This window comes from Carassius carassius, chromosome 31 (genome assembly GCF_963082965.1).
Source record: "Carassius carassius chromosome 31, fCarCar2.1, whole genome shotgun sequence".
Classification (NCBI taxonomy): Eukaryota; Metazoa; Chordata; class Actinopteri; order Cypriniformes; family Cyprinidae; genus Carassius; species Carassius carassius.
Genome location: NC_081785.1, coordinates 6,086,332 through 6,111,680, shown reverse-complemented (window position 1 = coordinate 6,111,680; position 25,349 = coordinate 6,086,332). Strand labels below are relative to the sequence as shown.

At 39.6% G+C, this 25,349-nt stretch overlaps 1 protein-coding gene across 2 annotated transcripts in view; it reads right to left on the bottom strand.

Annotated features, from left to right (window-relative positions):
- Positions 1–25,349, bottom strand: part of efcab11 (EF-hand calcium binding domain 11) — a 50,087-nt gene continuing 24,738 nt past the window's right edge. Inside the window, exon 6 of one of the 2 annotated variants that reach the window (XM_059519619.1) lies at positions 1–821. In XM_059519619.1, the coding sequence (XP_059375602.1) occupies positions 683–821 (139 nt within the window). In that variant the 3' untranslated portion in view covers positions 1–682. The remainder of the gene's footprint in view (positions 822–25,349) is intronic. The other variant, XM_059519621.1, reaches the window with a different exon arrangement.

The following is a 25,349-nucleotide window of genomic DNA, read 5'->3' as shown; positions in this document are numbered from 1 at the left end:
AAAAAAATGAATCTTTATTCAGATGGGAGTGCAGCAAATCTCTCGAAACACAAACAAGTATTTACAGTTCCATAATCACATATAACAAGACGAGTTGGATCAAATCCTCCCTGAATGAGTACGCTTGGGCTTTTTAATATACTGTATGTCACTAGCAGGGAGTTCTGCAAAAACAGAATCTGAATAAATATTCAATATTAAGGCAAACTGACTATTTTGCAGATGGAAATTGAACGAGGAAGAAGAATTGTAAAGATCCGACCACTTACTTGCCATAAAATGGGGTGACAGAACTCACAGAATTTATTTAAAGAGACACAGAGTACATAATATCAGAAAGCTGGGACAAGAATGTTGTTCCCGCACCTAGTGAAGTAGACCCTGAGAGGTTTCGTTAAATTTAATGTAGTTTGTAAGGCAACTGCACAATAGAAATGTGTGTTTCTCTATTACATGGTGCAACCTCAGTCCAAATGGATCGATACAACATCAAAACTCATCATCAAACCCAAGTATCAAGCATTTGAGGTTACTCTGCCTTTCAGCAGACAAGGCCAAAACAATGTTCTCTAAATTGCTAACAATTATCTTTTGGAGAGTCAATGTGAACAGCTGACTGTCAAAGCTTTATACTGAAAGCCAAAAGGAGGGAAACCAATTGCAAGGTTGTTTTATGGGAGATCTAGTTTGATGTATTTTTTTCAGAAGCAGTTTCCAGACTCTTATTTTGTGTGGAGCTGCAGATGTTCGCCAAACCATAGCTGATGACATTTTCAAAGTCTTTGAAGCTGATATGACCATCAGAATCCTGATCTGCATGCCTGTACAATTAAATAAATGGACAACAAATAAATGTGTTAATGTTAGTGTATCAACAAGCAAGTATAGAAGGGTAAGATGGAGGAAGATGCCCCTTTTAAGAAAAGTATCCATTTATTGTATCCAAACAGTCATATGTAGAGATGTATTGATAGCATGTACAAGCACAAGCACAAACTCTTTAGAAAGAATAATTCAAAATGTTCAAAATATTAAAGACAGTGAAATAATATTAAGAGCGCAAAAATCAAAAACGACAACAAAATCTGTTAATATGTAGTGACATGTGGTCAAGTGGTGAGAGATCTTCCCCCGGAGGATATCCTACACCATCTTACCCCTCAACTTTTTGAGTCAAATCATTATAAGACATTTAAGGACATAATGCACATAAGATCTGATTAGTTTGTACATTTTAAAAGCATTCAGACTAAAGCTGAATTTCAGAATGGCATCAAAAAAAAGAAAAGAAGTGAGGGGCAAAGTGTTCTGCAATATTAAACTCAGAAAACACTATTGAGTATCTGTCAGTGTTTGATATAAACTTAAACTGAATAGCAGGAGAGCAAGTAATATGCAATGCTTCAGCTCTCTCGCTCAAATTCCTTCAAATGACATCCTTTCTTTGATCTATATCCCAGGCACTTCATCACTAACATGGCCTGCAATAGTTTAACCTTTGGAAATGCTCTTATGCTGTTGATGCAATCTGATAATCCATAAATGTGAGGTTTTCTGGTTTAGCAGGTGTAGTCCAGTACTGTATCTTTGTGGGCTGACACAGTTGAATAGTAGAGGTGGTAGATGTATTTAAACTCTCAGGTGTGAAAGTGACTGATGTACACTCTAACCTTGCAAGTAAGTGCTGTCTGATTGACTTGAGCGAGTCAGCGCCCGACTTATTTCACTTCCTGGTGGTAGTCATTCCCTGGGCAGGTGGCGGACGTGTGGAGAGCTGCTCATTTTCAGCTGACTGAGTCTTATGAGCCCTGAGGTGGAAGTCATGTGGCAGGAAAAAAACGCCTTGACTCTGACTAAAGGTCTTAAACTAAAAAGCCATGAATTTCAGGAAGTACCAGTTTAGAAATGAAATTAGCTTTTCGAACTGGAGCGATCACCAAAAAAGTGCCTTGATACAAAAAGTAAAAGCAAAGACAATGAAGCATATAAAAAAAACTAATATACAATCTGACATAACAAGCAGATAAAAACAGTGTGAGCAAATTGAATTGTGTCCAAGGAGCAGAGGAGGACATTAAAGAGCATTTCTTCCTCTCAGTGCTCACTTCCTTTTTCAAAGATGAAATTAAAATAGCTATTCTGCTGGAGAGATAACTTTATTTCCTGCTTTTTGGCCATCCCTGGTTCAGCTGTTTATTGTCTACAGTGTATCACGCAAGTCTGCAAGCACAGAATCAGATTGCAATCACATAAAACTCATTAAGCGGATGTTTTTACCAAGACCAAGATTAATGCAGATAAAAACCGCCACAGGGAAACTGCTCCTCCAATTGCAGATGAGGTAGAGCAAACATAAGGGAAAATATATAGAGGGAGCTGGAATTTTCCTGCCTCTCACTCACTGGGGTGATTTCTCTTTTACTTTCAACAGCAGACTGATCGTGTGCAAACACAGCAGATGTGAGGGAAATTTGGTAGCAACAGGGAGGAAAATTAAAACAACATTAAGCATCCAGCAACTGGAATATCACACTTCCTTTTTCCATGCCGGTGACTCACATTCAAATGGAAGTGTACCACACATCTAATTAGATACTAATGAAGTCCTCCCCATGGAGGAGGACCGTTGAGACATCAAGCATGAACCTCCGCACCTCTTCGAGGCTTTCAACAGAAAGAATGATGGCAAAGAGTGAGAATGACTGCTTGAAACTTCACGTACAGCTTTTGAACACCTGTACAACTCCCACTGATTTAAAGAATAAGGCAACATATCTCTCTTGCTAGCCTGCAATCAAGAGGTTGCAATTAAAGTGTGACAAGGTTGAGCATAATCACGTGTGAAGAGGATTGCGTGTACTGACAATCTAATTTACATAGCGAAGAGGACCAATTCAGGCATTGCCATGTTTGACTGAGTGATGTGATATTAGAACTAGGGCTTTGCATCAAACAGACTGACAGGTTGTCATAAAAGAGGGCACAGTACTGGACATGGAGGGACTGTATAGTCTTCACGGTCTTTATCTCAGCGAGAAGAGACAGACGAGTGATATTTTAGCTGTCTCTTCTTTCATACGCTGCTAGTTGTAGTTAACATGGCAGTGTCAATCAAAGCCCTTTCAATGGAGTCAACATAAACAATCTATTGTTTGAATGAATGTAACAATACGGCTGTGTACTTACACAGATTTTCTTATAGAATCTGATTTTGATTCAGTTCTCTTTTCAATTTTATTCTGAATCAGTTTATGTATGTATTATAATGTCCATTTTCTGTACATAAGAAAAAACACTCTATATGCTAATGCAGTAAATTTTACAAGGCAGTGTTTCAGACCAATTAAACTGTTAACGTGTGCTTTCCAATCATTCATAAATCACAAAACAAATAAAAATAAAATAAAAAATAAAACATGATGTCATTCCAAACCTGTATGCCATTCAATCTTATTAAAGACATTTTGAGATTCTGCAGAACACAAAAGAAGATATTTTGAGAAATGTATCAGTTGTCCAAAACGTAAACGTCTTCTACATTCCACAGGAAAAGTCTTACGGGTTTGAAACAACACAAGGGTGAGTAAAGGATGACCGTTTTTATTTTTGTGTGAACAAACCCTTGAATTGTCAGTGCCAGATTCAGACCACTGTCAGATGGTGGCCAACTACTTTTAAGAAGGGCTGAGTTGTTGGTCCCTAAATGGGCCTGCCATTCCATGTGCACAGGTGTCTTCCTCCTCAGGCTCTTAACTGCTTGGGTGCTTATTAGCCTTCAGCCAGAGATGAGGAATATCTTTGGGGCTGAGCAGTGATGAAGACTCATCGAAGCATGCAGATCCTCTAATTAAAACATTGTCATAGCTAGAATACCGTTGTAATCAGAATAATAGCGCATGGCTTGGGGATGTTGGTCTTATTACTACGCAGTGTGGCTGCTGTATCTGTGAACGCTCAGCTAATCAACTCAACCTGCCAAGTCATCCGCCCAGGCCACGACTCCTACGAAACACTCACTGTGTGTGATCTGTGACGCTTCTGATAACGCACCACAGAGCGGCGAGATGGAACCTGAGCGTAGTGAGCACGATGAGCCAGTCTTCTTAGTCACACAGGATTTCTGTTGGGATGGAAATCAGCATGGAATTATGAGAAAGTGGGCAAGATTTGCTCGGCAGCAATGTGTTGGATGGCCATAAGTGAGATAAATATTGCCTAGACGATTCGTTTGTCTCACACCTCCGTGCCAGGATTCCCTGTGGAGGACACTGCAGCCTTCCCCGGAGATGGAAAGAGGTGGGTGATGACATCATCAGTGTGGCCCACAGGAACAGGTGTATTCTTCTGATTGGTGTTCAGATGTTCTTTTTTTCTGCTCTCTTTATTTATTTCATTTTGAAACAAGGGAAGATGGGGAGAAGCATGGCAGACTGCAAGTGCTACTCTGTCACTGTCAAGAAAATGCACGCTTTGCTACTGTACTGACGCTGCATAAACCTGAAGGAAAAGATGCTCTATAGGCCTAACTTTTCTCTACACCAGCACAGTTTTTATTCTAAGACACAGAAAAGTAAATTGTAAAGATATTACAATTTTAAGTTTAATTCAAATTAATTTGCATACCACTTCTGACAATAAATACCATTCCATAGATTTTAGTATAGATTTTAATTTGAATTATTATGGCTAAAAACAACAGAATACAATAATCATGATTAGTCTCATGATTAATGAAACTGTAAATTAAAATCATAAAAATTACATTAACACAAAATTTGACAGCCCTAATAATATATATAAGTACTATTCTTTCCAGTGAAATGGCCTTGCAGACTGAAAACCCCTGTACTATGAGACAGTTAAAGTATCTGTAGACAACTGTCATCTTTTCTAACACATTGTTTCATCATCCAAAAAGGAGAAAACAGACATAATCAGGTTCTACTTCAAATAAACAATGCGACAGATCTCTGGATATGCATAGGGCACAGGAGCTCAACAAGCAATCAAAGATGCATGCCACTGTAGAAAAGAAAACCTTCTGCTCTTGCAAGCCAGTGGGTTGGAAGAAGAGCCACTGCACTGCTGAGATGTGCTCTGATTGTGTCTTAATTGTGGCACATCATGGATCCTAAGCCTGTTTCATTTTATTTGCTGTTCTTTTGTCCTAATAAGAATGCACAAAGAGGGGTGGGGTTGGGATCCTGAAGAGCTGCATTTTCACCTGTGATAAATGAAGACCTGCTGCACCGTGGGAGAGATGTTACGGCCAGGGCTCAATTTTATATGAACAAAATCACTTCCATTAAAACCACTGCACGTTGCTGTCATGGCAACTGCTGAAAGTATCAATGGGAGTTGTGAAATGTGCAGCAGAAATTTCTTCCCCGCCTGTGGCCCCCAGACGTGATATTGATGCCGCTGTTAGGGGCGGCTGGCTTCCAGCTCCACAGCTACCTGTCGAGCCTACAAACAAGATACAGGTTTATTCTGGCAGCATACAACAAGAATCTACACATCTCGCCCTCATACGTGTATACATAATCCCTCAAGCTGCTTAAGCATGAGGAATGCTAATCATACAACCCGAATTCCGGAAAAGTTGGGACGTTTTTTTAAATTTTAATAAAATAAAAACTAAAGGAATTTCAAATCACATGAGCCACTATTTTATTCACAATAGACCATAGATAACGTAGCAAATGTTTAAACTGAGAAATTTTACACTTTTATCCACTTAATTAGCTCATTTAAAATTTAATGCCTGCTACAGGTCTCATAAAAGTTGGCACGGGGGAAACAAATGGCTAAAAAAGCAAGCAGTTTTGAAAAGATTCAGCTGGGAGAACATCTAGTGATTAATTAAGTTAATTGATATCAGGTCTGTAACATGATTAGGTATAAAAGCTTTGTCTTAGAGAAGCAGAGTCTCTCAGAAGTAAAGATGGGCAGAGGCTCTCCAATCTGTGAAAGACTGCGTAAAAAAATTGTGGAAAACTTTAAAAACAATGTTCCTCAACGTCAAATTGCAAAGGCTTTGCAAATCTCATTATCTACAGTGCATAACATCATCAAAAGATTCAGAGAAACTGGAGAAATCTCTGTGCGTAAGGGACAAGGCCGGAGACCTTTATTGGATGCCCATGGTCTTCGGGCTCTCAGACGACACTGCATCACTCATCGGCATGATTGTGTCAATGACATTACTAAATGGGCCCAGGAATACTTTCAGAAACCACTGTCGGTAAACACAATCCGCCGTGCCATCAGCAGATGCCAACTAAAGCTCTATCATGCAAAAAGGAAGCCATATGTGAACATGGTCCAGAAGCGCCGTCGTGTCCTGTGGGCCAAGGTTCATTTAAAATGGACTATTTCACAGTGGAATAGTGTTTTATGGTCAGACGAGTCCAAATTTGACATTCTTGTTGGAAATCACAGACGCCGTGTCCTCCGGGCTAAAGAGGAGGGAGACCTTCCAGCATGTTATCAGCGTTCAGTTCAAAAGCCAGCATCTCTGATGGTATGGGGGTGCATAAGTGCATACGGTATGGGCAGTTTGCATGTTTTGGAAGGCTCTGTGAATGCTGAAAGGGATATAAAGGTTTTAGAGCAACATATGCTTCCCTCCAAACAACGTCTATTTCAGGGAAGGCCTTGTTAATTTCAGCAGGACAATGCAAAACCACATACTGCAGCTATAACAACAGCATGGCTTCGTCGTAGAAGAGTCCGGGTGCTAACCTGGCCTGCCTGCAGTCCAGATCTTTCACCTATAGAGAACATATGGCGCATCATTAAACGAAAAATACGTCAAAGACGACCACGAACTCTTCAGCAGCTGGAAATCTATATAAGGCAAGAATGGGACCAAATTCCAACAGCAAAACTCCAGCAACTCATAGCCTCAATGCCCAGACGTCTTCAAACTGTTTTGAAAAGAAAAGGAGATGCTACACCATGGTAAACATGCCCCGTCCCAACTATTTTGAGACCTGTAGCAGAAATCAAAATTGAAATGAGCTCATTTTGTGCATAAAATTGTAAACTTTCTCAGTTTAAACATTTGCTATGTTATCTATGTTCTATTGTGAATAAAATATTGGCTCATGTTACTTGAAAGTCTTTTAGTTTTCATTTTATTAAAATTTTAAAAACGTCCCAACTTTTCCGGAATTCGGGTTGTATATGTACCTAAGCAATGTTTTTTTTTTTTTAGACAATACATGCGATTAGCAACGCTGCAGTGTTTGAGTTATTGAGTGCGTAATAATACAAGCCACGACCTGTAAAGATGAAAAAGATGAAAACCATTTTTTGGGCCCTTTAATACACATAATACATATAATTGCTAGTTTCAGTCCGACGCCATTCGCATTTTCTCGTCCAGCGCCACGTTGTTTAATTAGCAAATGCATTTGTGCTCATTTTTGTGCCCATGGGTGTGCTGGTCTAAAAAAGAGGTGTTCAGGTGCATTGCTATATATATAAATGCCTACATGTCATAATGGATAGTCATCGCATGTATCAGAATTAGGCTATTTGCTCGCACACATGAGCAGCTCCGTTTCATCTCGGAGACACGTTCTATCTTTGCACTTGCCAAATTCCGCCGTGTAAATAGCAAATCCGTCATGGCACGAGTGCAGCTGGCTCTTAAAGGGAATGGAAGATGAGACTCTGATTGGTTTATTGCAAGTTACGCCCAAAAAACACCCATTACTCATTAAGAGAATAGGGCAACAAGTTTAGACCAGGCGCCCGGGCACGCCAACTGTTTTTCTGTCTTTAAAATAGCAAAAGTGGATTTGGACACGTCCTGAGTGCACCTTTGCCGTGCGCTTTATACTTTACGCTTAGTTAGATCATTAAAATAGTGCCCTTTATCTGTATACATACCAAGGCTCAAAAATAAGGATGGTCTGTTGACCCAGGGTGAATAGGCCAACCTTGCTTTTTTATTATGTACATGCATTTTATGCCTTGCAAATGTATGCACTTTGGATTTCTGCGAAATTTGCTTGTCATCAAGGTCATTTTAATATCATCTTATCTATCAAACATTCCCACTATATATATATCCTAAACTAAATAAACATACACAAATAGGCATGACATACAAGTATAAATCTAAACTACTGGCCTGACCAGACCTAATCCTTTCTGCTGAGAGGATTGGTAGGATACACTCAAAACACTGCACGCAACAACTATATTTCCATCTGCATTTCTCTATTTGTCTCTTCTCTACAGCACAGGTGGTCTGCAAACCCCAGTCACCAGTGAAGAAAAAGAGCAGTGTTAGCAAGGACAGTCTATTCTTAACAGTCTGACAGGAGTGCGCTGAAAACTAAGCTGTTGTTCCAGCAGTCCCACACACCCAGAGAGAGTGCATGCCAAACAACACTCATGGCCTGTCAGATGAACAGTCTCTTTCTCTTTCACTTACACACAAACACACACACACACATCTAGCTAACACAACCTAAAGCCATTGCACACACACCCACCCAAAACCAATCACCTCACTGAGCACCCGACATTAGGATATAACACACTAAAATAAGGAGAATGCCACAGTTTGATTTATGCCATGCTTAAAATCCTGACACGTTTTCAGCACAAAGCCATGAAGGCGAAACTAGGCTGTAAACCCACAGCTTGTGGTTGTAAATTAGAATGTGCTTACCGGGAGGAGAGATTAATGATTACGAAGTGTGCATCTTGTGACTCGCTCACTTAGTTAATAGGACATCACTGTGACTTTCCACATCTGCACTCATCCTGGGCGCAGCGGCTTCTTAAATAGAATAAAAAGAGATGTCTGTGTGACATCCTTAAAAAGCTTATTGACCAATTGGAGGCAATTTCCTCCAGCAAGCTTTACAGGTGGTAAATGGATTACGTAACTGGGATTGAAAGTCACGACAATGAAGCTTTGGGGAGCATTCAGAGGAAAATGAGAGGAGCTGTGTTGTTTGTTCCAAGGCTATGGATTCCTAATGAATGTTTACCGCTCGCTTTGGCCCCAAAACTCTCAACAACAATCCGTTTTAGACACAGGAAGGGAAAGTCAATTTATTTAAATCCAGCTCTTATCCTGAAAACTCATCCTGGCTTCAAACCCGTCCCAAGCCACTGGCTCCATTTGGCATCGCTGTCATTTCCAGCCGTCTTCTTAATAACTCCTTGACTTAACCCACTTCCCGACATATTCAATCATCGTCTGCTCCAGGAGAGACCAATCCTCTGTTTATATTACTCCACAATTTATCCCACTTCCAAAGACTGCTCTGAGAGTGAGAATGGAAGATATGAAAGGCACTGGAGGCTCTTTACAATAAGCCTGATTCATTGTGAAAATTTTCTTGTTGCTTAATCAGGCAGTGTAATGAGAGAGAGTCGCAGACTATTCAGATGACCACTGACTCTTCTGCTCTATTCAAACACTTCTGCTGCTTCAGTTCTCTCTGCACTTCATAAACTTTTCCAGAAAAGCCTCTTAATGGAATGTGAGACAGAGAGACCAGCCTTTTCTGACCAGGGAAGACACATTCCGGAAAACAAAATGAACACGACTGCCAAACATGGAACCTGCTCTGGTACAAATAAATCCATTGAATCACTGCCAGTATTGTTTGTATTGTCAAGCTTGGAACACAAACCATGTAGAAAAGAAAGCAGGCAAAACGCAGACTCATTGGGTAATCAATCCATTTCTGTGTCCCTGCAGAGACTTGAGCAGACATCTCCTGCACCTCCTCGCGTTTAGGCCAACAACCAGGGTATCAGTCAGGCACATGGTCATGGTTCTCGAGCTGGAGCTGGTCTCTTTTAGAACTGGTCCGAGTTTCCACTGCCTTGAAAGTTATGTCATAACTATTTTACTTCACATCTGTGCCCACAAACGTGCTTGAAAGCTTATTTTAACAAGTAATTTGGTGCCTTTATGTTGGGGAATGGAAAAACAAAGTGTACTCTTGCATTCTATACAGTGTGAAAAACAATCAGGACAGCGGACTTATTCGTCACTGCTGTCGTCAACGAAAGTTTATAATTTGCATGTGTTTTTAAGCCTTGCTAATTTAAAAATTCAAGCGATTCTAAAGCATTCAAGCAAGATGTGAAAGACAAATCCATTAATTACTCACGCGCTGTCTTTTGTCTGTACAATGCGCACACAGAGAGATGCTTCTCCGGCGTGAACACCAAATTGAGTTTCTTTCCAAGCCTTCTTGCACTTGAACGGAAAAAAAACATACAAAACTTTAAGTAGTGTTAATAAGCTCAGTGTTGCTTTGTTTACAGCAGTAACCAAGGAAATGCTATATTAAGTGCCACCAGCTGTCAGAGAGTGAATCTGCGTCTCATTCAGCTCATCTGCTATTTTTCTTAAAGCATCATTTGATATGTATCTTTGTTCTAGTTAATTTGTTCTTATTTATTTACTGTTCACTTGTCTTTAATAATGTTTGAATTGTATATTTGTTAGGCTAGTAGTTTTTGCTGTGGTATTGAAATTAGAATTGAGAATAAAATTTTGGTGTCAAATAAGCTTATTTTTTTTAGAATAAAAGATAACATGGCCAAACGTTAATAAGATAATAATAAAAAACAAAGATAATAGCAACTATTCATTTTTTTGTGGAAGGGCCAGTGAACATATTGGCAGGGCAAGTAAAAAATTTGAACAACTGGCCTGACGGGGCAAGTAGAAAAAAATCCTTAGCATTGAGCCCTGGTTTGGGTTGTGTGCCATTGAATACTAAAATGCACTCAAGATCCTGAATTTTAATTTAGGTAGTAAAAAAGATGCAGAAATGCCGTTTGAACTTGCATGTGAGAAATTACATTTGAATTTAAATCCAAAAGAAAATAAAGTCAAAGAATAGATGGATGGATGAATGGATGCAACTTATATTCTGAATTTTGCCCAACCCTGTTGATTGCTGTGAGCGATCTTGTTTTGTATCCATTCCACCACACTACATACACATAGAAAGTTCCAGATCAGGGCACTGGCTTCGCACCAATGCTGACACCCTGATGGAGTAAACGCGGTGAGAGTGCACTCTTCACACAAAAAGCAGAACTCCTGCTACCGAATTACCATAATATCAAAAGTCGATTTTTGCTCATGTCTAAAGGAGGAGGCATGGTTACAAATCAAGTGTAAAAATTTTGGGTTATAAAGCAGGACTTTAAAGCTCAGCAGAGAGAGTGGGTGAGGAGTATCTGGGCCCAGTCAGGTACAGATGAGAAATCCAGAGGAGAAATGAGGTTCCAAATGAGGATGCCTTGCTGGGGATGAAATGACCCTAGTATTGAGGAGGTAAGGATGGCAGCTTTCCGAGTGCGTTGCTCTCGCTACTGATTAGTAGGACTGATGCTCTCCTGGGCTATGTGAGTGAGTGAGTGAAGTGACATTCAGCCAAGTATTGTGACCCATACTCAGAATTTGTGCTCTGCATTTAACCCATCCGAAGTGCACACACACAGAGCAGTGAACACACACACTGTGAGCACACACCCAGAGCAGCACACACCCAGAGCAGTGGGCAGCCATTTATGCTGCGGCGCCCGGGGAGCAGTTGGGGGTTCGATGCCTTGCTCAAGGGCACCTAAGTCGTGGTATTGAAGGTGGAGAGAGAACTGTACATGCACTCCCCCCACCCACAATTCCTGCCGGCCCGGGACTCGAACTCACAACCTTTCGATTGGGAGTCCGACTCTCTAACCATTAGGCCACGACTTCCCATGTGGACTGATGGGACATCACCAGGGTTCCACATGGTCTCCATTAATACTTCATCTCGCTCACCTGAGGGGAGCTGAAATATGAAATCAAAATATAAAGAGCAGAGAAGAGAGAAAATCTCTGAGCAGACAAAACATGCACAGTCAAACTCCTCCACTCGCCCATGTACAGTTTATCCCCCACACAAATGTTCTGTGATTTGAACCCCAGATACACTCTCCAACAGTGCTCCGGTTACATATTCAGATCAAATGCTTCACAGTACTCTCCAGCTGAAGAAAACGAACTGATCCTCCAAGCTTCTAGTGCTCTTGTTGGATGTTCCTCTGTGCTTTGTGACTGAAAAAGAAAGCGCTTTCTTTGTGTCTTAAAATATGCCTCTGCTGCTTCTGTAGCAAGTCGCGATTTCTTTTGTCAGACGCAACTGATTGAAAGACCTTCATCTTTTTGGGAGGGGCAAGGGGGCCCACCAAGACGAGTCACAAGCAACTTTGTCAAAATCAGTGGAATGGCAGAATGCTGTTGGGAATTTGTGTTTTTAATTCGATTTCTCTTTGCTGTCTAGAACAGCAGTGTACTTCCTTCACCAGCTGAGGAAGTTTAACCTGCCACAGGAGCTGCTGGAACAGTTCTACTCAGCCGTCATTGAATCTGTCCTGTGCACTTCATTAACTGTCTGGTTTGGTTCAACTACAAAATCAGACATGAGAAGTCTACAGAGAACGGTTCAGACTGCTGAAAGGATTATTGGTATTGATCCCTTTCATCCAAGTTATCCCCTTTTTGAACTTGTGCCATCTAGCCAGGGCTTCAGAGCCGCAAATACCAGGACAGCCAGGCACAAGAACAGTTTCTTCCCCCAAGCAATCTACCTCATGAACCGTTAATTGTTCCTTATTTATGCAAGAAAAATGTGCAATATCCTTATATTTATTTTTCAATTTATTTTGCAACATTTGTCTTTATATTTACAATTTTTTTTTTGTCTATGTTGTTGTGGTCTCTGTGTACTGGAAGCTTATGTCACTTATACAAATTCCTTGTATGCGCAAGCATACTTGGCAATAAAGCTCTTTCTGATTGTGATTCTGATACAGTCATAGCATTTTCTGATCCTCCACTGAGACATATGCCACTTTTTATCGTGCCAGGGTTGACATATAGATGCACACCAAAGAAATTAATTTCAGGGTCACAGTAAGGAGATTTAGTATAATCAGTCTGATTACAGAATAAAAAACATTAAAATGCCTTAGATAAAATTGGTCTGAACATAAAAAACAAAGCTCTAGGTAAGTTGCCGGAGGTCCTCTGCAGCTCGTTATCGGTAACCCACCAAGGCCACAGAGAGTGTCGTCATAAGAACACCCCCCCCCCCCCCCCATGGGATGTGCACGATGGCAAATCATGCTAAACATACTTTGCGGGATGTTTTGCCCCTGAGGATGACTGCACTAACAATTCACGCTATTGTCCGTACAGAGGCATTCGTTTGATGTTTCTCCGATATCTCTTACTCACCCCCTCTCAAAAAGTCAACACATGCTTGGGAGGAAAATTCAAATGTGGAGCACTGCAGCAAATGTCAGAAACAATGTAAGCCTTTGAGATCAGCAATGTGAGTGGGGGTTTGCCAAGGAGGAAAGCCAGTTATGGTATCAGATATAGATGCTGATAGACCCTAGGGCTTCTCAACATGGACATGAGGGGTGAACAGTAAAGCACAGACAGCTATAAAGTCACTATAAGAGGATACAAAGAATAAGATAAAAATCCAAGAAATTATATCAATGACTTATCTTCATAAAAAATACATGTATTTGAAATGAGGCATCAGGTATAAAAAGATGTTTATGGCAACCAAGAGTGAAATAAAAACCAAGACGTATCAGGGAGACCAAAAACACACACACACACACACACACACGCTGCTCAGAAATGAAAAAGTAAAGGAAATAGCATATTTTTTTGCTTTGAGAACTCATTGTGCCTAGTGACTGATGGTAATTAGTTGAAATTAGGTTGCATGCTGGGCCACAGTATATCAGAGCAATGCAGTTCTTTTTTCCTTTCTTCCAATTTATTTACAGTCTTTAAGCCTCTTGATTGATGGAGTTTTAAAAAACTAGAGCTAAAAAATAAATAAACAAAAAATGCAATTTAGGACTGCAACAGACAATTATTTTGACAATTTATTATTCTGCAGATTATATTTTGGATTATTTTGCTTTGTTTAATGTGGTTCTTTAAAAACATACCTGCAAAACAAAGACTATATAATGTATAAAACATATTTTATGCAAATATGGCTGAAATATAAAAATCAGCCACAAAAACAAAACAACAACAACAAAACAACTATTTAGCTTAACAGTTTAAATAACTTGTGTAAATAATACCATAAACTACAAGCACACTGATTTAGAATAATATTAATTATACTAAAGTTATTATTAATATAAAATAGCATTATTTACATTACATATAAAATGGCATAGAAGATTACGTATGGTTTTATTTAAAAAAATAAAATAAAATTTTAAATGACACCCAACCATTCTGTCCTGGTCAAATTTATTGTACATGAGTTGTTGCAGTTCTGCTGCAAATATAAATTTCTAGATTATTGCTCATAAACGTTGCTCACTGGATCTGGAAAAAACATACAAAATGTGACAAAAGACTATTGAGCATAGTTTCCATAACACTCCAAAAAGTGTTGGATTTTACAAATCAGATTTCTTGGCAAGAGGATACATAACAACATATTCAAATAACCCTCCAGAAGAAAATAAAAAAACTGCTGAGCTGGGTGAAGCTCCAGAGAAATTAAAGGTCTGGGGCAACACGATCTTTAAACAGAGGTCTGAATAGAGAATCTAGATCTTTGAAATGAGCACCTGCTCAAAATCAAAGCAGATAATACTGTCCTCGTCATAACAGTGAGGTGGACGTATTGGCATAAAGATCACCGACAAGGAGAATACATTATACATAATTAACGAGCTATGATTAGTTCCCATCAGAGTTCATTTTAAGAATGCAAAGTTCAATTTAACCAGTTTAACTGAAGAAGATCATGGATTATATGGATTTGAGAGAAAAAGTTACTGAGGAAAAACTTTGTTTGTGTCTATGCATTATGCCTCCGAAGTAAAGACTTCAATTGTTCACATTATCTCTACCTGAACATTATTACCGGTTCACAGCTGGCCTGTTGAATCTAGATAGATAGAATTTTTCTGAGGGACAATGTAATCACCTCTACCTGAGGTTGCCTAATCATACATCAAACACAGATAAGAGGAATGACAAGCATTTCTAATGAATGAGCTCTCAAAAATGCTATCTATGACTGACTATGATGGACGACTAGAGTGAGATGCTTTTAGAGGTTTCTACCATTTTATGTTGACTTCCCAGCAGCTTTACTGTGAGTATTACAGGATATAAATCAACTGCCTACTTGAGAAAAAATAAAAATGGAAAAAGGTGCTTGTGTTTAAAGAGGAACATTCAGTTGGTCCTGACAGTGAAGGCACAGTAGAGATAGAAGTCTGGGAGCTTGTGCATATGCCACTGAATGATGGGATAGATTCCATATTCCGTCTGATTGCACGAACATTGATGCACTATGGTAGCTACGCTACGGCTGTGACAAACAGATGTCAGAATGTGAGTCATCATTTCATCAAGTGAAGTCCACAAAATGCATCCGTGAATCATTCAGGGATGTGCCAAACGACACATTTTCAGTAAGTTGTCTAAACTACTAGTCAACAAATTGGTCTTAAAAAGCACAGAATGGCAATTAAAAACAGCTACTAAAAGTATAAAAGCATAAATAAGATAGACAGACAGACAGACAGACAGACAGACAGACAGATAGATAGATAGATAGATAGATAGATAGATAGATAGATAGATAGATAGATAATGCTGATCCCGCGATCACTTAACCACAGTGGCCTTCTCAAAAGTATTTACATTTTCTGCACAAATGGAAATCCAGATATTGCACTGTGTAAACAGCCCCTCCTAGAGAAAAACACGGGTGATTGAGCCCTTGTCTGATTTGATTACAGGTTTTATACATCAACTACGGGGGGGGTGGGGGGGCTGGGGGGACCAGTCATTACAGAGTGCTCAGAGGTCCGCCGCATCACAGAGCAAAAACTGAGGGATCCTGTACTGCAATTCATTCATTAGCATGCTAATTACATCCATTCACAAATGAAAATACCAACAAATGCCCACTGACTTGTCAGAGAGAGAACGCAAAAATCCATTAACTGCAGCTTTCAGTGATGTGCCGCCTCCTATGTATCTCTTGCGTGACCTACACTACCACTCCCATCCACACTGATCTGAGTTTACTGCTGTATGATGTTATAATATTTGCTAACAAATTGGCTTTGAAAACTTGACAGAATATGATTAGCACTCAGTGTGCGTGGGGCTGGTGCTTCACTGAACACCATCAAATTTCTGCTGACAAGCAAAGATTATGAAAGCATTTAAATGCTACTTTAATTTTGGAGCTTTTTTCTCTGTTATTACTCAACAATTTTCATTGTGAGCATAATATAAATTAACTTTGGAGACTGCATTTTGAAAACTCTTTATTAAACGAACCGTAGAGCATCACATTTCTGGCAAAGTTGTATCATAAATCCTTTTCTTAACAAAGGAGCAGTCCAAAAAACAGCAATGTTGTGTGATTGAGAGACTTTGAAATTGTCTACCATCACTGGTTTCACTGTTAATGTTAGTGCAAATGTTTTGGTTTATTCGTTCTCTTTTTAACTGTATTATTAATTGTATTTATTTACTTAAACTTGTTTCTAAATCTCATGTATATCATAAGAGTCAAAGTCAAGAGTTAAAAAAAAAAAATGTCTTCTCCAGTTTGAGAAGAGCAGGAAAAAAGTTGCTATAAGTTGGCCACTAGAAGTTGGGGGTGGACAGATAGAGAGATTGGACAAGATTGTTGTGCTGTGTAGCAAGGGAAACTCCAGCCTCGATGTTGTAGAGGAGAGTTGGTACTGTTTTTAGTACTTGCAGCTCTAGTTTTAGACTGTTTTTATTACAATCTTTGTTTTAAGCTCTTATACATATTTATTTGCATATTTTGCACACCTGTTTAAACAACCCTTTGGACCCCAGCTTCGCTATTGATCCTCCTTGTGACTGCGAGTCATTATCACATGTTGCATTTCAACTTTAGAATTTAACAAACACTCCTGAAGTTAAAGGTTCTTCAGTGGATTATAGCACTTTAGGTTCAGAAAAGAGCATTTGTATGTTTATGTCCACATTGCTTTTTTCTATAAAATGAAAGTGAATGGACAAATGGACAAAACACCCATTACCACTGAATTTCATTGCATGGAAAAGCTTCTGGCTAACAGTAATAAATGACAGATTTTTCATATTTGAATGAACTATTCTGGTTCCAAATGTTTTATTAAATGTACTTCAAATCAGCACACTGGTTATTCTAGGTATTGTCTGCTTATATTTTTTTTTGGCCTTTTGCCATTTTGGTGAATGAAACAGACAGTTGAAAGAGGAAAAGTGAGGAAAGAGGAGAGCCAGAATCTAACCTGGACTACCCTTGCATCAGCACCACCACTCAACAAACCCCCAAGCCTCTGAACGGACACAATCTGTTGACAGAGTAAAATTGAAGAACATACAATATGCTTTTATAAACTTCCACTAAAGAATGAAAACATCTCTGTGAACCTAAAAAGGGACATCAGACTGTAAAATCTCTGACCCCTTTCATTTGTTCATTTGTCAAACCTCTGACCCCTTTCATTTGTTCAGATCACTTGTAGCATCTACAGAGAGCCCCTAAAATTGTTCAGGTGTTTACTTCAAATTGCCTGTGACACAGGCAATGCAGTCCGCAGGCGAAATGCGTAATGCATTCAAGATGTAAAACATACTGCCCTCAGGCAAACACAGTTTTCAAAGGCTTTTGATTAGCAAGTAACTGATGAGGACACTTCTCTCTAATCGTAGAAATGCTTCTGCTGAAATGGAAAGGCAACATGAAAGACAATGTTTTTTGAGCTGGAGAGACAGTCTAGATATTAAGATATAAAAACTCAAGTATTCCTTGACGTGACTAATCTGAACAATTAGCAAATTATCAAAATCAAGCAAAACTTAATGGTATGAAATAAAAAATTAATTAAGGCAAATAAAACACACTTTGTCTTACTTACCATGCAGTATTTCTTTGCACTGAAAATTACATATTAAAAGAAAATGATTTGTAATATCGTGTAGCTCAGCAAGGAAAGCATATGTGCTATGAAGTGTCCTAAAATTTGCTCGCGCTGACATCAGCAGCACCACTAACTTTGTTAATATTGCTAACACACATTTCGGCTAGGCTTGAGAGCCCTCGAGCATCGCTGACCTTGACCCTGCTGAACAGCCGGCATCCAGCAGCAGATGACAATTTCCTCTGTAGTCTGTCCAAGGGGTGTACCGGCTCTATTAAGCCGGCACATCTGTAACAAAGCTCTAATCACTTCAGTAGAGGTATCTAGTGGCATCCTGGACATGATTATAAGATCAGGAGTGCTGAGAGATCATAATCATTTAATCCTCTCAGAACACAGAGCTGCCTGATTTCTACAGCTCTCCAGTGTTTCCTTTTATAGAATTCATCACTAGGAGGGGGGAAAACAATTTAGAACTGAAAACCACAACAAAAAAAAAACAAGAAGTCTTCTTCATCTTATCAGGGAATATCAGGGACAAAGCAATAAACTTTATATTGATTTGATTCTGAATTGACATTGAGGTTGTCAACTCGTATGCAGAGGCAGACTGTGTTCTTCTAGTGGAGGCAGAGCATTGTATCTCTCTATAACTCACTGTGCCATCAACTCCCAATGACGGGAGTGGAAATGAAGCCCTTTGCACTGAGAGCCATCTGCCCTTGTGTTCAATGATGCAATGGGGAAGCACAGATCTGTGAAAAATACACAAACACTCCATCTCTCTTTTAGCAGCAGAAAAATAGTAAACACAGAAGGACTCAGGTAGTGTTGCCAGGGATGCAGCAGAAAACAGACGTTTTCTCTTCTAGGGACAATTGCAACTACAATAGCTATGCGTAACTTACAGCTCTGCATAACTATGCATTATTTAACCTAGTAGTAGCATAAATGAGCACTAAGTTACATCTGATGCACTACTAAATATCTGACAGTTGCAGCTTATTTAGTTTATATGCAGGATTACATTTAAACTACTTACAGAAGCCATTACAGTCTATTACAGCTATTTATAGACATCAATAAGTGAAAGTCTTGACATTTGCCAAGTATGGTAACCCATACTTGGAATTGGTTCTCAGCATTTAACCCATCCAAGTGCACACACACACAGCAGTGAGTAGTGAACACACTGTGAACACACACCCGGAGCAGTGGGCAGCTATATATCCAGCACCCGGGGAGCAACTGCGGGTTCAGTGTCTTGCTCAAGGGCACTTCAGCCATGGGTATTGATGGTGGAAGAGAAATGTTTATTTCACCAAATAGAACCACCAACCAACATAGACTGAATGCACAGCTTTTCAACAGTACTTCTGCTTACAAATTTTCTGGCTGCTTAATGAATCAAAAGGTAAGTGTCATTTCCTGCAATGTATGTAAGTTTTTGCCTTAGAGGAATTCACTGGTAGTAAGATGGCTATACAGTAGAAACAAAAAATTTGGGGGGGAAATTAGTGCTACATGACCACAGAAAACAGAGAAAGGATTTTGATACAGAAAAACACAGATATTTGATTTTTAATTTTAATAAAAGTGCTGGACATGTTTGCATTATCCAGTTGACTTTTGCTGACAAATAAACAGAGATATCTGGGTGCAGGTAACAATCTGGTTCAAATCTGGTTGAAAATCAGCAAACTAATCATTTAAGAACCAATGATGTAACCAAATTAGGTACACAGTTACAAACTAACTAGCAATTAAGCCTTCTTTGTGAACCTTACACCTTAATTTAAGTCACATTATGAAACCCTAATGCAACCTCACCCTAGAGAGCAGTGCTTACAGGCTCACTGCTGCTTTGACCACCCTGCAAATGGAGTCCAATTGCCCCAGCACTGAGACAGAAGGCAGAGCACTTTGTGCACGGTCTTGTGTCTGGGAGTAGGAGCCAGTTGAGCCTGTACTAGCCACATACCAACAGGGAATGATCTGAAGGGGATACGTGGAGCTCAAAGTGTGCTGATGTTTTTAGACAGCCCCATCAGCCTGTCACTCTCCTTAATGCGCCTACCACCACACACCAGCTTGCACCAACATCGCTGTGGCAGTCAGCCCACAGAGCACAGCACGAGAGGAATCCTGACTCCACCCTCATGTTCAAAGAAATGTCTGAGGAGAAGCCGGCTCAGTTTCCATTCAGAGACAGTGAGAAAGCGCACACCATGTCTTTCTATCCCTCTCCCCAACGCACAAAGCAAGGGAGGGAGCTAACTTGAATGTCAACACCAACAAGGAGCTTTTGTTACTGGTTTACCTGAGATGGAGTGGAGACAACTTAAGGGAAAACTCCTGCTATTGTTTAGGCTAAATCCTGCCGGCTTGAAGCATGTAGCAGATGGTGATTCTCGCTTTCTGTGTCGATGGTAATGCACAAAAAATGCCAGTCAGGCAGACGCCACGGAAATGGAAAACTCATCCCTCCACTGTGATAACCGGTGCCCTGTTCAAGGCTCCCTCGTTGTATAATCTGTCTCTGATCTTCTGACTGAAGTCTGCCTGTTTGATAGGAAGGCCTGCGTGACCACTCCATCTCAACATGTGAGGAACCTGTGGAGGGCCTGGGAAGAAAAAAAACAACATACTTATGCATTCCTTGATGGGCCCCTGCTTCAGTTTTGATCTCAACGGCCTATATGATGAAAAATGGATTAGACGAAGGGTGTTATGACATAAAAGTCCAATATGGATGAGGAAAAGATCCAAGCGGCAGCCTTGGTTTTCGCTCCGGGTATTTCAGGGCTTTCCACGAACATCCAACACACCCTTTGGCTGTCTGAGGGGGAACGGATTGCTCTTAAGAGTGTCTCACATCCTGAAGGTTACACGTCTCTTTCACAGCCTCTAAGTGACAGAGATGTTTACCGCAGACACAGAAAGGATTCCTTTTGTTAAAGGCCTTTGTAAATAGTACTGTGCTCACATGGATAAAATCCACTGCAACAAACTTGACAGGAATAAACGGTTCACCCTTTTCTTTTCTTAAAGGGTAAACTATTCATAGTTGTAGGCAATGTATCAAACATCTGACACAGTCATATCACCTAATTTTATAGAAGTTATATAATGGCTCATCCTATATTATAAAACAGATAGCTTTGGTTAGATTGGTTGAGCTACATTTGAAGCTGTCTATATTACTCGGTGGAAGAATGGAAGAACTGTTTAATGTAATTTTTGATACGCATGAAATTCATATAAACATTAGTATGCTATAATTACTATTGCCACCATTTAAAAAAAAAACAATAAGCCACTTGATGCTGTCTGTTAGATTGAATTTTCTACAATTAGTCAAGTCACTTTATTTATATCAGATTTTATAACAACACAGATTGTTTCAAAGCACATTTCAAATGAGAGGCACTCATGATAAACAACAACCTTGTAACCATGGTAAAAATAACTATAATTTTCAGTCTGCAGACGCTTATCACCTCTTAATGTTTAACATTTACAATAAAAGAAAGCAGATTTGAATATCTATATTATTACTGTATAAAAATTACATATCTTCAATCACTTCAATTGTTCCTACAGTATGTGACATTCAAGTACAAAGACACACACTACTGCATATACACACACGTTGAGCTTTGATCTAATATGAAGCATGTGTATACTGTGAATACTAAGCACTCTCACCGCTGAAGGTGTACTTGCTTATTTTTTTCAGATAAAAATACATTTTGCTGCGCTATGCGGAGCTATTTATAAATGAAAGCCAAATGATTACACGTATGAGCTACTGTTTTTGAACTGATGAACTTGTTCCATTTCCTCTTGTACTTTTTCTCCTCAAGCGAGAAAACAAACCTTGGTTCTGTGCAACCTCTGTGTTGAAGGTAGCGAGTGAGGCGTGTGTTCCAGGAGAGCAGTAAACCCATTATAGCTGAGGACTCACATTGAAGTTGTGGTACTGGAGGCACACAGTTCCTGGTGTGTGTCTTGTAAACCAGTCCTCTCACTGAACCTTCTATGACTCACTCGCCTCCCCCTCCTGTTCACACACACACACACACACACACACACACAAGCACCTTCTCCACTGGGACCCCTGTCTTTATTATCACAGCCCGGCAGCTTACTGTTTCCATGGCTCTGCAAGATGGATTAATCACACCATTTAATGTGTTTATTTCCCCCTGTCCAGGAGGCACAGGACTTGTGTGGAGGAGGTGGGCCTGTTATAACCAGCTATGTGCTGTCTTTAATTGGCGTGAGAGGGGACATGCTGCACCATGGCCTAGATTGGGACGCACACATAAAAGGTGCACTGCATAAGGGCACCTGGGCCCCAAGGTACACTCACACACACACACACACACACACACACACACACACACACACACACACACACACACACACACACACACACACACACACCCTTCCTCTTCTACTCCTAAATCTCATCCATTGATGTGCTAAATAAAAATCCCCCAAAATAAGCACAGCAGTGGAATGTCATACCAACAAATGGCTGGAGGTCTGTTTCCAAGACAACAGCTAAGAATGCCCACAGAGCACATGTGAGAGAGCTCACTATGAATAATTTCTACTTTTACTTCCTTTGAAGGAATTACAGTAAGGTCTACACCTTTATACTAGCTTGAGTAGACATCTGAAACAAATACATATGAACGTATAATCTAATATAATGTAATCTAAAAATACAAGATGCACTATAAATGCACACGTTTACAAATATATATATATATATTTTATTTATTTATTAAGTGGTGCTTTGTAGTTGTTTTGAGCATTGGTGTTCTGGGTGGATGCTTTTTGGCTTAAAGCAATCAAAGGTGCACACCCTCACTTTAAAAACATGTTTTGTGAAGTCTGATCACTCTGAGTGCTAGTACATTTCCCCTAACAAACCACACAATTTTAATAACCGAACACACGTTTGTGGCCATATCACAAATAATGCAGGAATAATTACTCATCTGAGTTTAATACTTAGGGTTGGGAAATAACCCATAAAGTTGCGATCAAAGTTATAGCACAGTTAATTTTCACCATCGAAACCCTGTAATTTCAATAGACCCCTTAATCACCTACGTCACTGTGACGTCACTGCTAGGGCTGGGATAAACGATTATTTTTTAAACGATTAATCTAGCGATTATTTTTTTCCGATGCATCGATTAATCTAACGATTGATTTTTCAGACCGATTCGATTTCGATTATCTCCCCATTAATTGACTAATAACAATTTATACATGTTGATTTACATATCTGAATGAAAAAAACATGAATTCCTTAACATTGCAATATATGTTTATTGCTCTTAAAATAACAAAATAAAAGACTGACTAAGAATGCATTACTTTGCACTTGTATAGAGATAGCATTCAATAAAACCTTGAAGCCTTGAAAACACATAGCTTACTGAAACAAGCTTACTGAAAACATAGGGCCTAGCTTACTGAAAAAAAGTTCTTCTTTCAGATGAAAATAACAACAACTTGATGTCTAGCATTCAATAAAAAAGGTCACCCAAAATACTTGTTTAGAGCCATTGAAAGTATACAGTAACCAATGTAAACTTGAGGGCTTTAAGCTAATACAGAGAGTGCTTTTCCAAAAAAATAAAATAAAATAACAGTGGGAGCCAGCAGCCTGTCATGGAGGAAAAAAAAATCTCCGAATGCTCCACATGAAACTTTGCCGTTCCGCCCTTTTTCTATCCTGTCTAATGATTTTGGTTATTATGCACGAGGGAGAGAGAGAGAGAGAGCGAGCAAGACAGCGCTCGTGTAGTTTGAAGACTGTGAGTGCGCGAGCGCGCGTGAAACTTTGGAGTTTCGCCCTTTTTCTATCGTGTTTAATGATTATGATTAATATGCACGAGGGAGAGAGAGAGCAAGAAGCGCTCGTGTTGTTTGAAGACTGTGAGTGTGCGCGCACAGCCGGGGATCTTGCTCGTACACGCCCTGTCAGGCGCAGCAGTCATTCTATTGTACATCACTCAACGATCAAATAAAGCTTTGACAGCCGCCAAAAAAAAAGATCAATGCAGAAAAACCCCTGGATTGGTTATATAACGTTGGACAGAATGTTGATCCGGCCATCGCGTATATTCAGTGCACATAAGGTAAACGTTTTGCAAACGTTTTTTAGAGAAATAAAAACAGGTCGACGAATCGATGCGCATATTTCGCGTCGACGTATTTTTTGCGTCGACGTCATCGATGACCTCGACGCGTTGTCCCAGCCCTAGTCACCGCTCTAGCTGGAGGCAAAACATAAGGCAGAACTCACAGCAGGTGTGCTAAAGGTTTGAGGTTTTGATTTTAAAATGTCTTCTTGTGTGTTTTTGGCTGCCAGAATAGAAGGAACAGCATTTTTGTTTACAAACTAAAGTTTTACCGGATCCCGGCAGACATTCCTTCACAGAAATCAAGAAGACAATTGTGGTTGAATACAATACGGCGAACAGACTGGAAGATGATCATAAATAATGCTTGTGTTTACAGTGCACACTTCATATCAGGTAAAATAATCTATACATATGAACTGATGTGTTGGTTTTATCTAGTAAATCAGCAAGTTTCTGTTTTATAGGTGAAAATTCGGCAACCTTCAGCGCACTAGCTAGTTGAAATGTTAAACAAACATACAGCGATAGATGTGTGTGCCTTCCTTTGAATGGTCTCTTAAAATAATACACATTGCTAATCATAGTTAGCCCAGCGATAGGTTATATTAGAAAATAAGCCTTGACAAAATTCCCCAAACCATCCAAAATGGCCGTATGGCATACGGGTCAGGTAGCCTGCTTCCATCCGCGAGAGTTAATTTACAAAAATAGCTGTCACGGTCCCGTAGAGTCAGTGACTGTACATATTCGGACAGTTCCGAACCTTCTTCTGTATCCATGTTTAATAAATCCCTCCTAAAACGTGCTAGCTTACGCTTGTCAACATTGCGTCCGCGCCTCTCTTTGCCTCCAGCTAAGCCCCGCCCACCCGGAGACGTTGCAATGTTTACAAACTTTTAAGGGGTCTATAGGAACCAAGTGAATGGGATTTGGTCATACTGTACTAACTTCAGCTAAATTAAGGTTATATAATAAAGGTTAATATGGCCACACTTTTATAGGTTACAAACCCCAGTTAGCAAGCTAAAGTGATGCTGAAATCAAGAAAGCTGAACCATAATAATGGAAAAAAAATTGGAAATAATTTTTCATTCCAGTTTGAAAAGCCCTGGGCAAAATCACAAAATAAGTGTTTATTTCATTTTGATCTGTTCTTTTATTTGTTGAATTATTCACATAATA